Here is a 16,008-nt window from a genome sequence, read left to right as displayed (position 1 = left end):
ACACCAGAGCCTAGAGTCAAAAAAGACGTTCCTCTGGCAACCTCGGGTTTTTCAACCCCAATATCTTTTTTTTTTTTTGTAGTTTTTAAAAGCATATTCTTAATTATAAAAGCTTAATTATTCTATAGAATAATTATGTCTATACAAACAATTTTTTCTATAGAAATAACGGAGAGACCTCTAGCATGGTTGATCAATACAATTCTTTTTTTCCACCCCCGATATCTTAACACAGCTTTTTCTTCTCCAAAAGCTTCCCCCCTCCTTTGTACACACCCTTCACATGACAAACCCTTACACATCCCCCACGACCAGTTCAGTCGTGGGGGTGCTAGATCACCCTGGTAGAGGTGCTTGCTGGCACAGACCTCCTCATCCACCTCTAAAAGCACTAGTTACATTGTGCTTTAACTGCTGTAACAGTGTCGCGCTAACTTGTGAGCTCATGTAGATAGCAGGGGCAGCGTGTATCCATGCTGAATCCCTGGCGCCCGGCAGCCCGCAGCTCGTATCTTGGGGAGACAGTAGAGACTGGGAGAGCAGGCGATTTTCCCGCGGTAACCGCGGGGCCTGCGGCGAGAGGGCGGGGGCGTCGCTGCGCAAGGGTCAGGGAGCCGCCGGTGCTGGGCGGCTCCCGGGACCGGCCGCGGGGCGCTCCGGCCGAATCGCGGCCGCTGCCGCGGGGCACATGACTGCGGGCTCAGCCTCCGCCCCGCCCGCTTCCCCGCGCAGCTGCCGCCTGTCGCCTCCCGGGGTTGCGGCGTGCCGGGCCGGCGAGCGTCTCCGCGCTGCGCGCTCCCTCTGCCTCGCGAGCTGCGCCAGGCGGGCGCCGCGGCGGCCGCGGCCGTAGAAACCGAAACCAAAGCGAGACTCCTACTCCCCTCCGGCCGGCCGGGTGCAAGCAGGGCCGCTCTCGCCCAGTCGCGGAGCAGGGAGCCGGGCCCCTCTGCTGGGCCGCGGGCGCCCGAGGGTCCCGGGTCTTCCGGCCGCTCCGCCGGCGCCCCTCCGTCTCTCCCTCCTTGCTTCTCATCCGGTCGCCCGCCGCCCGGCCCCGGAGCGGTGCGCGGAATGGGCAGGTGCTGCTTCTACGCGGTGGGGACGCTGTCCCTGCTGTTGCTGGTGACCAGCATCACGCTGCTGGTGGCCCGAGTCTTCCAGAAGGCCGTGGACCAGACGATCGAGAAGGTGAGGCGTGGCGGGCTGTGTGTGTGTGTGTGCGCGCGCGCGCGCGTCGAGCGGGATTGGGGGGACACTTGCAGCCCACCCTCCCACTGCTGAACCTTGTGCAGGGTGGATCTGCACCCCTTATAACCCTAGTCCGGAGGCTAGGGCCCTCCTTTCTTCCATGTTTTCTTGGGCTGGGTGGGTAAGAGTTAAAGAAGGCTGGAGAGGAATAATCCTGTTCCTTTTAGAGTAATAAACAAGACTGTGGGTCTAGATTTTGAAAGAAGGCTTTCACTTAAATTCTGTCTTTTGTTTTCTGGGCCCTCCCCGCGCCCCAGTCTCTGTTGGGCCCAAACTCATTTCCCTCCCACTTCATGAGGAAACAAACTAAATGAAAGACACCGCCACCCCGCAAGTGTGTTGGCTGCTTGCCCTGGCCTTTGAAGTGGTGTGATGTGGGGATGGGAGGCTGGTGCCTAGTCTGTTGTGTTCCTGCCTTCCTGGGCTGAGCCCCGCACTGGGTAGCCAGGCCAGGCCTCTGGGCTGGGTGACATTTCAGTTCATCAGAGCCTGTGCTGACTTAGCAGCTTGCTGCTTTGTCTCACCATGGATTTCTTGCTCTTCTCAACCCTGCTGCTGCTGCTGCTGCTGCTGCTAAGTCGCAAGAGGACTGGAGTGGGGTGCCATCACCTTCTCCGCAAACAACCCTAAGCTTAGGCAAAGCTGCATTTAAATTCTTAATCTGAGCCCATCTCTTCCTCTCAGATGAGTGGGCTGGAAAGCTGGTCACTTCAGACCTCTCCATCCTATGATTTCACTCAGTGGTCATTTCTCCTGCCCTTTCACCCACATCCACCAATCCGTGTGGAAAGAGGAACCAGAGAGAGTTACTGGGGTCACTTTTTCCTTTTAAAAAAGTTATCGGAGAAGCCTTTCTTGTTAGCACCCATCACTGCCTGATTTCTCCTACTCGTTTACACTTGCTGTTGGCCAGATAATAAAAGCTGGGGCCTCCTCCAAAATTGGTCACTGCGCTCCCAATTAGCAAAATTGTTTCATTCCAGGTGGCAACAGACCTATTTTTTAAATAGAGGTTTCTAAAAGTCATCAATTACTTGAAATCTGAAGCTACTTAAAAAAAAATGCCATGGCAAAGCATAGTTTAATTTTTAAAAGTTTTCATTGTCAAGGGGGTGACAGGACCCACTGTCTGAGCTTCTCAAAGGCCATTGTTCAAAGCATGTTCAAATAAAAAACTAAATTGAATCTCTCCACCCTTGTCCACCTGCAAATCCATGGCTAGGTAGTTTAAGGATGTAACCTCTTTAAGGATGTAACCTCTTGCTTGGGTGTCTAGAGTTAAGCAATCCAATGATAGTCAATTGGATGTTCTTGTGTGGCTTTGAAAGGCTGTTTCAGGAGAGGTCTGTGAGATGGGTGATCTCCCCACCTTGTGCCTCAGGTATTGTCAGCCTTTGGATGCTCTGTGGGTCTACATTCATGGGCAGTGGGTAGGGAGGTGGTGGGGGTGGAGGGTAGTTGTAAGGCAGCTGGGCTGGGGCTTAAGTTTGCACTGATGTTTGGTGATTGGCTTTTAAAGGTGGTTTTCTCCATGAAGAATGGACTCTGATCTGACTGTAAATGAAAGTATAGGAGAAGTGAACTTTCAGAACTGCCTCACCCTGTTAAGGAACACTGCACCACGTGGTGTGTGAGACTCATGACAGGGCTAGGTGTGGACAGATGTGGAAATATGGTAAGGCAACCAGAGGTCACGCCTTACCATCATTACCACTCCGCTTTCCTGGGTCGCCTGTAGGCGGGTAGCATGAGATGGTGGAAAGAGTAAGGACTTCGCAGGTTGATTTGCAGGCATGAATCTGGCTCTACTGTGTACTAGCTGGGTAACCTTAGGCTAGTACTTAACCTTTCTTAATTCTAGGCTTTTCTATCTGTAAATAAGGATAACAACTATTCATGTAAATAGAAGAATTATAAGAATTACTAGAGAAAATGGGTGTACTTTAAATGGGATACAGTAGTATGTATAGTTATTTGTAGGGCTTCCCTGGTGACTCAGCAGTAAAGAATCCACCTGCAATGCGGGAGACATGGATTCAATCCCTGGGTGGACAAGATCCCCTGGAGAAAGGAATGGCAACCCACTCCAGTATTCTTGCCTAGGAAATCCCATGCACTGGAGCCTGGAGGTTGAAAGAGTCAGACATGGCTTAGCGACTAAACCACCACCAGCACCATAGTTATTTGTAAATGATAGCAGTTTTATTTTTGTTAGAAGCAAATAAAAAATACATGAGATTGGAGGTTAGACACCCTATATTCAAATCTTAGCCCTGACATTTCTAGGCTCTTGGCCTTTGGGCCAGTTACATAACTTCTCTGAACCTCAGTTTCATTCCTGAGGGCAATGAGGATGTTAGCCATCTAGGGGATGCATTCACCATGAAACTCACAAAGCTTACACTTTGGGTCCCGCACTTGCACGGGCGCTTCAAAGGCCCTCTACCTAATTCTGTATGCAGCGTTTTCTTTTCTTAGGGACAGCCTCCATACACTGCATGAGCTTCACACAGACCTGGGATGTGCCTGTGTGTGTGCTGTTGTGAAGCTGAGTGAGGTCACCTGTGTAAAGCACTAAGCATGGTGTCAGGCTTGGAACAGGTGCCCAAGGACAGCTTCCATCATCATTTCCATTAACGTCGTTATGGAAAATTCATTCATAACTTACTTTAATATACTTATAATACAATCTGATATTCCTAGTTCTTAATTTTTTTCCTTTGACGATTGTCCATGTCCTGCTTTGTCTACATCAAAAAAGAGGAGAGAGAAAAAGAATGAAAATCAAATGAGTTGGTTGGGCTAATTGTGAGAAGCTTAGTAACATAATTCCTATTAGAAGACTCTGTCTCATTTGATAATTGTCTTTGAGGCCCACAACAGCCAGAGATGACTGGAGGGAGATTTTGATCTCGGCTATTGAGTAGAGTGGAAAGAACCAAGACAGTCTGGTTCCATCCTTGGCCTGTTATAGTATGCCTTACATCGAGAAAGCCCTGTAACTCTTTCTCTTTGTTGTTTAGTCACTCAGTCGTGTCTGACTATTTTGTGACCCCCATGGACTTAACCAACCAGGCTCCTCTGTCCGTGGGATTTTACAGGCAAGAATACTGGAGTGGGTTTCCATTTCTTTCTCCAGGGGATCTTCCCAACCTAGGAATCAAACCTGCATGTACTGCATTGGCAGGTAGATTGCTTACCACTGAGCCTCCAGGGAAGCCCAACTGTTTCTGTTGACTTTTCTCAAATACAGAAGAGGCAGAAAAACTTTCCCTTCTTGGCTGCTCACACCCACATCCTGGAGCATGGGCCAGGCCCTCTTTGTTGAGCATTTTGACCTCCCTGAAGACAGAGCTTTGCAGGGACCCAGCAATCTCTTTTTCTGTTTAGAACCTGGAAGGGCAGGGTTTTATGTTACATTTCATCCTGGCAACTAGGGCAGTGCCTGGTACTGGTGGTGGGTAAGCTAACTGCCTGCTGCCTCACTTCTAATTGTTTTAGTTGAAAGAACAGTGTCCTAAGAATCAGCAGAGCTTGGTGAAAACCCCTTTTTCAGTCACTAACAAATACTTGGATTAAATTGGACAAGCCAAGTAGCAAATTATTGAACCCCTCAAAACCTCAGGTTCCTCATCTTGAAAATGGGGGTCATAAGAATACCTACCTTTGAGTTGTTGCAAGAATGAAATAAAAGGATTGATGTAAAGCATATAGTACAGTCCTTTCCTGGTACCTGAATTTGTTATCGTTATTTGTATTGGCAACATATTTGCACAGCCGACAATAAACATTTATTGTTTCCAGCTGTTCTTTTCACAGACAAGAACTAAAGAGTAGATAAAGGTCCTTCTAGCTCCAAAATCCTGAGATTCTATGACACAGGTACGTGACCTGTGCTTGAGAGCAACTCTGCAGCACAGGATATTAAATTTGCCTTTCGGCTTGCTGAAAGTTTGAATATCTCCCAGAAATGAGGGCACAAGCTGGCCAAGGGCAAAGTTGGCTAATAAGAGGTGGGCTGGCAGGGGAATCAGTGAGAGGGCAAGAGACTGTTGACACTTTGCTACCAAGGAAGGACGGCAGCATGAGGGCTCACGGATGAGACGAACATGACAGAGTCACCTACCCTTCACTGGAAACCTGAGGCCCTGGGCAAATACCAGCTGGCCTGAGCAGGGAGTGAGAGCAGCCTTGGAGCTCGAAGAGATAAGATATAATCCCTGACAGTTTAAGCAAATAACACTGATTGGTGAAGCTATGTGATATTTTTAGAGTCCAATGAGTAAAACATCTTCATTTTTGTTTATATAAAGACAGTCAACTATATATAATCTTCAAGGGCTCTTTCTTGCCCAGCAACCCCATTTCCTGATTTGCTTCTCTTCAGGTTTATAAAGACATAGAATCCTAGAGTAGGCATCGCTTAATCTGTTATTTTCTAGTCAAGGAAACTGAGACTGTAAATTCAAATATGGATAGTGGTGGGTATCAAATTAGGAGCTTCCAGGAGGCGCTAGTGGTAAAGAATCTGCCTGCAATGAAGTAATCTAAGAGATACAGTTTCGCTCCCTGGGTCAGGATGATCCCCTGGAGGACAGCATGGCAGCCCATTCCAGTATTTGCCAGGAGAATCCCATGGACAGAGGAGCCTGGTGGGCTGTAGCCTAGAGTCACAAAGAATTGGACATGACTGAAGCGACTTAGAACGCATGCACATATTAGGGTATTGAGTTACCTTTACGCCTATATGACCCTGGAAACATAGAGAAGTGACTTATCAAAGACCACATGATGAAGTTAGGTGCACACACTGGGTCTTCTAGTTCACTTTTCCCATCCTGAAGGTCATCATACATCCCATTGCCTGTGACAGTTCTGGCTTATTTACACCTGTTATCCTAGAGCAATTACTAGCACCTTCTTCCCTTTCAAAAGATTCCTGGTGACCGTAAATTCTACCCTCACACATCACATTGTCCTCCACTTCCTGGCATTAAAGAGGAGCAGTGCTCTCGGAGGAAATGAGGCACCCTTACGCTAGCTCAAGAAAGAGGATTTTTTTTTTTTTTCTCTAAGATTGGAAGAGGAAGCTGGTAGAAATCAAAGGGTGAGAACCACAGCACAGTAAGGCCTCCTGCAAATCCAGTAGAAACTGGACGGTCAGCAGGATCCAGGCCCAGTGTGTCTCTCTCCTTTTCCTCTGCCTTCCCCACCAGCTTCCTCTGTGTCCTCGGGCCCAGGCTGGTTCCTCATCTGGGGCTTCCCTAGCCCTGACCTTCTGTGATGCTCCAGCTGCTGAGCCTCCCATGAACACGCTTCATCTCTCAGTTTCTTCCTTCCAAATTCGTGACAAAGTCATGTGATTGGCCCACCACCAGCAGAAACCATAGCTCTATAAACAGAGGCCATATCCTTGCCGGAGTCTTTAACTCCTCAACAGAATCATCCAAGTTCTCCCTGGCTTTTGGAAATGTGATCTGGTGATATCAAAATCTTATGATGTTTCTTTCAGCATCTTACTAATTCCTGGTGACTGTGGGCGTATGCAGTACTAAAGGTTAAGACAAGGGAGTAAGTCAGCAGTTCTTGGTGTTTTTCCTGGACTCTAGGGAACCACATCAGAATCACTTATGGAAAAAACCCAGACCCCATCAGCCATCCTGAATCAGAGTCCTTGGGACTAGCACCCAGGTCAAAACCAAGACTGGTTCTGTTAACCTATGTCTTCACTCCTTGAGATGGCAATTCTCTTTTTCTTTGTGTTTTATTGTTTAAAAAGAAATTATTTACTTATTTTTGGCTGCACTGGGTCTTCGTTGCTATGTGTGGGCTTTCTCTAGTTGTGGTGTGTGGGAGGCTCCTCTTCATTGTGTGGTGTGCAGGCTTCTCATTACAGTGTCTTCTCTTATTGCGGAGCACGGGCTCTAGGGCACGCGGGCTTGATAGTTACGGCACATGGGTTTAGTTGGTCCACAGCGTGTGGAATCCTCCTGGACCAGGGATGGAACCCGTGTCTCCTGCGTTACAAGGCAGGTGCTTAACCACTGGACCCCCAGGGACATCCCTGTATTTTATTCTTTATTTTTGCCTGTTTTTCTGGTAAAGAGATATATATGCCATTGTAAAAAGTCAGAGACAACAAAGAAAAAAAAGAGAAACAGAAACCACTGTTAAATATACTGTTGATTAATCCACATTTTTTCTTTGTGCATTATAGTAGCACATAGACTTTACAGAAATGGGGTGCTTCTGTTCCCACCCTGTATTTATTTTTAATTCCAACTGGTATAACTAGCATACAAAAGAGTTGATAATTCTAGTTGGGGCTATTATTCTTAGTAATTACTACTATTCTGCAGGTTTACATCAAAGAAAATATCTTTTGGGAGGGAGGGGAAGGTCTTTGCTTATGAGAACTGTTTTTTGCTTTCTTGTTTCACTGTCAAGCCACAATGAAGGGGCCATCTGTTCTGCCAGACACTTGCTTGTTTCCCAGGGAAGAATCAGCAGGTGGGATTATAAAATCATTAATGAAAACACATGATATTGGCCAAGTGACTAGGCATTTATGGTCTATATCATCAAGATACTTAGTCTATATCCATGATATATTACATGAAGCAACCATTTTTTATCAAAGCTGGTAGCTAGTCAAAAGCAACTGAGAAAAATAAAGGCTACTTTCAGTGTTTGCTCTCTATATCCGAAAGCACTTTTAGGTATATTCTTTGGCAGTCATCCATTTATTTAGGAAATATTTACTGAGTATGAATCATTGGTGAGGCAGTGTGCTGAGACCTATGGGTACGATAGTAAATGAGACAGAGTCTCTACCCTTATGGAATTTATAATCTAATTCAGAAATCTGGGACTCAGATGCCTTTGTTTTCTTAAGGATTATTGAAGACACCAAAGAACTTATGTTTCTATTGGTTACATCTATAAATATTTATAATATTAGAAATTAAAACTGATACATTTTTAAAACACAAGTATGTGCATGCTAAGTCACTTTGGTTGTATCCAACTCTGTGACCCCATGGACTGTAGCCCACCAGGCTCCTCTGTCCATGGGATTCTCCAGGCGAGAACACTGGAGTGGGATGTCATGCCCTCCTCCAGGGGATCTTCCTGACCCAGGGCTCGAACCCCCATCTCTTTCATCTCCTGCATTGACAGGTGGGTTCTTTACCACTAGCGCCACCTGGGAAGCTAAAATACAAGTATACATGAGCACGTATTTCATTAGCTGTCAGAGCAATGACATCATTACAACCTGTGTAACCTTTAGAAAGTTCCACTATACGCTCATGAAAAAATGAGAGTGAAAAGGGCAGATAGTTAATGTTATTACAGAAATAGTTTTGACCATGAGGAATCCCCTGAGAGGGTCTTGGGGCCCCTCAGGGGACCTCAGACCACCCTTTGAGAACTACTGATCTGGTTTTCATTTAAATTTGTTGACTTTTAGAATTTTTAAAATGACATAACATACGTGCTTTATTTCTGTAAGGCTACTTTGGGAACTATGTTTTTAATGTTTTCAGACCACCAGGGTCTTGTTTACTTTGTTATATATTTATATGTTTGTTTGGTGTCCTCATGAGTCCAGCGTGAAGAACAGTGGGTTTGGGCCATCAGTGAATCAGGTTCAGGGAATCTCCTGTCTTTTCCTGTGTGTTAATCAAACCAGACCAGAACATTAGTAGCTCCATAATTGAATTCTTCAATAATTCCCCTCTAGCCTCAGCCCTGCTAAAGATTCTCTATCCACAGGACATAATTCAGTATTTAAAGCTAGCCGCAAAGTTCTCTTTGAAGGTAGGGATCCGGCCATATGTAGCTTTGTATCATCTTCTCAACCTGTTAAATGAATGTCATACAAAATAGTTATTAAACATCATGTGGATGAATGGAGAGATGAGAACTTAACATCTTCAGGATGATTTTGGTTATATATTGTTATTCTGCTACACATTTTTGTTCCAGTGGTCACGTTTGCCACACTAATAGTTTATACCTTTAAAATCTGGAAATTTTGCTGAATAATCCAGCTTTCCAGGTTCTCTGGGAACATGTGACCGTTTGGGTTTTTTTGTTGTTGTTTGTTTTGATTAATTTTTATTGGAGTGTAGTTCCTTTTGTGGGATTCCCTGGTGGCTCAGCAATAAAGAATCTGCCTGCAATGCAGGAGATAGAAGTTTGATCCCTGAGTCAGAAAGATCCCCTGGAGAAGGAAATGGCAACCACTCCAGTATTCTTGCCTGGAAAATCCCATGGACAGAGGAGCCTGGAGGGCTACAGTCCATGGGTCACAGACAGTCTCACACGACTTAGTGACTGAACAACAGCAAACATAGCTGCTTTACAATGTTGAGCTAGTTTCTACTGTGCAGCAAAGTGAATCTGCTGTACATACACATCTATCCCCTCGTTTTTGGATTTCCCGAATGTGGCTCTTTTGCAGTACTGGCCCCATCACAGTCTGGGTGACAGCAGCTGGGGCAGAATGGAGGCTGCCCTTTGGACAGGACCTCCGTCCCTGTCCCCACCGCCGTCACACGTCCGACCCCAGGGTCCAGGGAAGGTGCCCTTTGTCATGGGGTTTGCTCTGCTGTCTTTCATAGAGTGGAGAAATATCTGTTTGTATCTGATGCTCTTTACCACGAGAAGGAAGATGAAAAGATAGCCTGAAGAGGTCATTCGTTGTTCAGCTACTCAGTTGTATCTGACTCTTTGTGATCCCATGGACTGCAGCACACCAGACTTCCCTGTCCTTCACCATTTCCTGGAGTTTACTCAAACTCATGTCCATTTAGTCAGTGATGCTATCCAACCAGCTCATCCTCTGTCACCCCCTTCTCCTCCTGCCTTCAATCTTCCCCAGCATCAGGGTCTTTTCTAATAAGTCAGCTCTTTGCAGCAGGTGGCCAAAGTATTGGAGCTTCCGCTTCAGCATCAGTCCTTCCAATAAATATTCAGGGTTGATTCTTTTAGTATTGAAGAATTTAACATGCATTTAACAAAAATGGGAGAGGGCATATTTCTGTGGAGAACTGAATTAATGCTAGGGTTTGGCATGCAAACATGCACAGACCTGTACCTGCTTCATTCCTTGACCTTCCCCATGTGGCTTCTTTAGCTTCAGAATTTTACATTCTTTCTAAAGAAAGCAAGACAGAATACCTTGCTTCCTGGTTACAGGAATGTCATCATTACTCTTGCAAGTCCCATTTTAAGGCTATTGCTTCTAATATGATTCTTCTGATAATCCACAGTAATGGAAGGAATAGGAGATGTAGGTATAAACAGGTGAGGGAAACATCCCTTATTTCATCTTTGAGAGATATAGTCACAACCAAACAGGTTGTAAAATAATAAGACTGGCTCTACAAGTTATACAGAGAACTTGGCATTATTGCCATGGCCACACTTCTTATTTATTCACATCTTAAAATCCTGTTTTTCATCCACTCATTCAACTGTTCCTACATCTCCCTACCCCCATCCCCTGCCAGCATCCACATATATCTCCCCACTCTTCACCTGGTCCTTTTGATTAAGTTTCTATCTGGTGGCTGATTTTTCTCCCTTTAGGCTGGCAGTTCTCGACCTTCGGTTCACATTTGAAATTACCTGGAAGTATTTAGAAAGTATTCTACTGGGAGTTTTGTAGCAGGAGCTTTTTCACAATAACTGTTCTACCCTTTTGTCCTAATTGTGACTTATAGACACAGCAGCAGCTGACAGATAAACTGACATTGGAGCCTCAACTGTCAGATCTCATTAGCTGAAATTATTGGATTTGCAATTAAAGCAAAATGAGTTTAAACAATGACATAAAAGAAAAAAAAAGAAAACCAGTGCTTTTGTTCCTAAGTTAAAATAAGGTCAGAGAATAAGGGTAAAATGTTAATGGCAGCCTATTTCTTTTACCTCAATAGAGTATTTAGAAAGGTAAATAGTACAAAGTATTTACATTACTCCAAGAATCAGCACTGGGTTTGCTTGATTTCAGGGAGAAATTTTTAAAATAATGCCAACCAACTGGTGTTTTGATATTTGGTGAATTTTATTAATGTGGAATCCAATGAGAATCTTCCACACACTATTAGATCAGGTTTTCTCAAAGTTGGTCTGCATTATCTCTGGGTAAATTTAGACTCTGTAGATGGCAATGTGGATGCTGAGTTTGTGTTTAATTATTAAGTAGCACTTTGTTGAACTAAAAGTACAAGCAGCAGTGCTCTTGAGGCCTGAAAGTTTCTGAAAATATTAACTTACTTGCATTAAAGCCCAATGCAGTTCCATAAGAGCTTATTCTTATCATCTCCATGTGGCTTTTATCGGGACAGCTGGTCCCTCAGCCATCCTTCTGCTGCTTTCCCGAAAGATCTCCATCAGGCTGCTGTGGATGTGTTGTGTCTTGTGGCTGTACCAAGTCATGGGCTTCCCTGGTGGCTCAGACAGTAAATAATCTGCCTGCAATGCAGAGGACCCAGGTTCAATCCCTGGGTTGGGAAGATTGCCTGGAGAAGGAAATGGCAACCCACTCCAGTATTCTTGCTTGGAGAATTCCATGGACAGAGGAGCCTGGCGGGCTACAGTCCATGGAGTCACAAAGAGTCAGACATGACTGAGCAACACCTCTCAGCAGAAGCAGCTAATCCAGTCATACCTGGGAGAAGGTGGAACACTCCATGTTGCTCGTTCTTAAAGGGCCTGTTGGGATGGCAGGTGATGGGCTGAGTCAGGTCCCATGGACTGACGTCTTGGGCTGTATCAGGACCTCAGAGTTTATCCTGTTAGCAGTGGGGAGAGTGTCTGGCCTGATAGGCACTTTTTATGGAACTCTCTGGAAGCTGATATAGATAATACCTTTGAAAGGGGCAAAGCTGGAGAAAAGGGTACCAGTTGGGAGACTACCTAAAACTGAACCGTATCGCCGCAGTCCTTGCCAGTACTGAGATGAAAGTGAGAGTGTTAGTCGCTCCATCATGTCCAACTCTTTGCAACCCAATGGACTGTAGCCCGCCAGGCTCCTGTGTCCATGAAATTCCTCCAGGCCAGAATACTGGAGTGGGTTGCCATTTGCTTCTCCACGGAAACTGCCTGACCCAGGGATCGAACCCAGGTCTCCTGCATTACAGGCAGATTCTTTACTGTCTGAGCCACGAGGGAAGCCCAGTGATGAGATAGGGACAGGAAAAGAAATGGAGAAGAGGACGAGGTAGAACTCCTCTCATCAGTAGGACAGAGTGATTCGGGGAGAAATCATGAGCCCCTTTTTTGGTCACGTTGATGTTGAGCAGCCTGCAAGGTATCCAGATGGGAATTTTAGGATGAAAGTGTAGGTCCCTCAGTCATGTCCAGCTCTTTGTGACCCCATGGACTTAGCCTGCCAGGCTCCTCTGTCCATGGCATTTTCCAGGCAAGAATACTGGAGTGGGTTGCCATGCCCTCCTCCAGGGGATCTTCCCAACTCAGGGATCAAATCCAGGTCTCCTGCATTGCAGGCAGATTTTTGACTGTCTGAGCCATCAGGGAAGCCCACGGATCCAAACAATTGATATTATCCCGATAATTTCAGGCATAGCCCTCCTTTGGGCCTTGCACATGAAGGTTCACTGTTACGCGCATGTCAGTGTTACGTCCTTAGCTGAATGTCTTCTTGAAACAGGGCTTATGCTTGCTGGGCACAGAGAAAGCTCTCAGTGTATACATATTGGCAAATTAACCGAAAGGTTTTTCAGTCGACATGATTGACCTGGCTTCGACGTGGCAGATTGACCACATAACTCAATCATCTTTACAATATTTCTCTTTTTTAAATACTTATGTATTTTCTTGTTGGCTGCGTTGGGTTTTTGTTGCTGCATGCTGGCATTCTCTAGGTGCCATGAGTGGGGCTACTCTCTAGTTGCGGTGTGTAGGCTTCCCACTGCAGCGGCTTCTCTTATTGCAGAACACGGGCTCTGGGCTCGTGGGCTCAGTAGTTGTGGTGCACAGGCTTAGTTGCTCTGAGGCATCCTAATTCCCAGACCAGGGATCACACCCATGTCCCCTGCATTGGCAAGTGGATTCTTTTTTTTTTTTTTAATTTAAATTTATTTATTTTAATTGGAGGCTAATTACTTTACAGTATTGTCTTGGTTTTGCCATACATTAACATGAATCTGCCACGGGTGTACATGTGTTCCCCATCCTGAACCCCACTCCCACCTCCCTCCCTGTACCATCCCTCTGGGTCATCCCAGTGCACCAGCCCCAAGCATCCTGTATCCTGCATTGAACCTGGACTGGTGATTTGTTTCTTATAGGATATTATACATGTTTCAATGGCAATTGGATTCTTAACCACTGGCCCACCAGGGAAGTCCCTCCAGTATTTCTTCTGAGGGTAGTATTACCACATTACACCTGGAAAAATTCATCATGCTCTGCACTATCCAAAGTCACATGGTAAAATTGATTTGGGACCTTATGCTGATTTTTAATTTAGCATAAGTGGAAGACTCTGCTGGTTGCAGGGTTATCTCGTGGCCCAGGGAGGTCTTGGAGCCCAAGTGATGGTTTCTCCACAGTTTCATGGTCTTTCTGGGGTAGGTTGCCAGATAAAATTCAGGATGCCTAGTTAAATTTGAATTTCAGATAAACTTCAAATAATATTTTAGTGAGTATGTCTATGCAATGTTTTGATTCTCTTCAGTTTCAGTTGTTAGCATCCCGCTGTGCTGACTTCATCTTTCTCTTATATATTCTTTCTTGAATTTTTTGAATGCAAGTTGCAGGTATTACAACACTTTGCCCCTGAATCCTTCAGCATTGCATCCTAAGAATTAAAGCATTTTTGACATAGCCTGTGCAATATTTTGGGCTTTCCAGGTGGCACTAGTGGTAAAGAACCCGCCTGCCAAAGAAGGAACCATAAGAGATGTGGATTCTATCCATGGGTCAGGATGATGCCCTGGAGGAAGGCATGGCAGCCCACTCCAGTATTCCTGCCTGGGATATCCCATGGACAGAGGAGCCTGGCAGGTTACAGTCCATAGTGTTGCACAGAGTTGGACACAACTGAAGCTTGGCACGCATGCATGCAATATTTGGGATATCCTTGGGCATCCTGTGTTTTTATTCACTAAATCTGGAAGCTGTACTCTGGAAGTGTGATGGGGTAGCAGCTCCTGGAGTGGTCAAGCATGGTCTTTGCAAACCCACAGACCTAGACTTGGTGGGATTTGACTTGACTCAACTGGCTCTGTGAGTCTGGGAAAGCTGGTGCCCCCATTTCCTTACCCGCAAAATGGGACTTCTTACCTTGTGGGGCCAATGGAAGGCTTCAAGTGTCCATAATGCTCAGCAGAGCACCTGCCTCCTGGAGACTTTGAGTCAGTAGCAGCCTGGTAGTAATGATAATTGTCCTTCTCTGAATTGAACATCAGGGAAGGAGATAAAAATAAAGAAGCAACTGTTTTAGAAACGTTGGCAGCTGTATTTATAAACTGCCTTCTGTTCTCTCATTCCTCCTCTCTACTTAGTGTGTACACGCACACACCCCACACCATCTACTCTGGGATTTACAGTGTACACTAGGTTCCTTGAGGGCCATTGTGAGTGGGGAGGTCGGGCGCCAAGGGATGCATTAAAGGTGCAGGAAGGAATTCCTTGGAGGTCCAGTGGTTAGGACTCTCCACTTTCACTGCTGAGGGCATGGCCAAAAAAAAAAATGTACAGGAAAAACCGGTACTCTTAAGAGCAAAATTTGAGTGGATTCAAAGTCAAAGATGGTGTGAGGCTTGTAAGGATGTTGACTCAGCTAGGAGTGACCGGGGGTAGGGGTGCAGGCCTACAGTGAGGAGAAGGCCTGATTGTAACAGCACCTGCTGTCCGTGTGGCTCTGGCAAGCTGTCAGCATTGGTGTGTTTGTTGTTGTTGTTGTTAGGTTTTTATTTGGTTTGCTTAGCATAGGACTCCAGTCGACCAGATGTTTATTTCCATCCTGAAACTTTGTCATCAACTTGAAACTTGGAGAAGTAAGTTCAAGTCAGATTGTCATGAGAACAGCCAGTTTTACCCTCCCTTCTGGGAACGATTTTGCCTTTCTTCTTTCTGCGAACTCTTCCTCTTGTCTTCGGACTGTTGTGTTTTTTTTTTTTTTTTTTTACTGAAACTGGATACAAACCAGACAAGATAAACTCAGGCCGTTTACCATCTGTTCACTCACACTGACTGGCTCTTTGGGGATGGATAATTCTGAGATGATTTTCTTTAATAAATAAATGAGGCTGCAAATCCTTTCTTCGTTTTCTATTGAAGTGTAGTTGATTTATGGTATTGTGTTAGTTTCAGGTGTACAGCAAAGTGATTCAGTATGTGTGTATATACATATACACATTCTTTTTTCAGTTCTTTTCCATTATAGCTTATTACAAAATATTGCATATAGTTCCTGTGCTATACAGTTAGTCCTCCTTGTTTATGTTTTTTATATAGACAAGCGTACATCTGTTAATCCCATACTTCCAGTTTATCCCTCTCCATTCCCGCCCCGCTCTTTGCTAACCATAAATTTCTATTTCTCTGCGTCTGCTTCTGTTTTGTAAATAAGTTCATTTGTATTGCTTTTTATATTCCATGTGTAAGTGAAATCATATAGTGTTTATCTTTCTCTGACTTACTCCGCTTAGTGTGATAATCTCCAGGTCTGTCCACGTTGCTGCAGCAAGTCCTTTCTCACTCTGAAATGAGCGAGCATCCATATCT

At 45.2% G+C, this 16,008-nt stretch overlaps 1 protein-coding gene across 1 annotated transcript in view; it reads left to right on the top strand.

Annotated features, from left to right (window-relative positions):
• Positions 1 to 590: 590 nt before the first annotated feature.
• Positions 591 to 16,008, top strand: part of SCARB2 (scavenger receptor class B member 2) — an 81,458-nt gene continuing 66,040 nt past the window's right edge. Inside the window, exon 1 of the mRNA XM_061420538.1 lies at positions 591 to 1,185. Coding sequence (XP_061276522.1) covers positions 1,069 to 1,185 — 117 coding nt within the window. The 5' untranslated portion in view covers positions 591 to 1,068. The remainder of the gene's footprint in view (positions 1,186 to 16,008) is intronic.

The sequence above is a fragment of the Bos javanicus genome, chromosome 6 (assembly GCF_032452875.1).
Source record: "Bos javanicus breed banteng chromosome 6, ARS-OSU_banteng_1.0, whole genome shotgun sequence".
In the NCBI taxonomy this organism is placed as follows: domain Eukaryota; kingdom Metazoa; phylum Chordata; class Mammalia; order Artiodactyla; family Bovidae; genus Bos; species Bos javanicus.
Note: the sequence above shows the minus strand (reverse complement) of the source record. Positions and strands in the feature narration are given on the sequence as shown.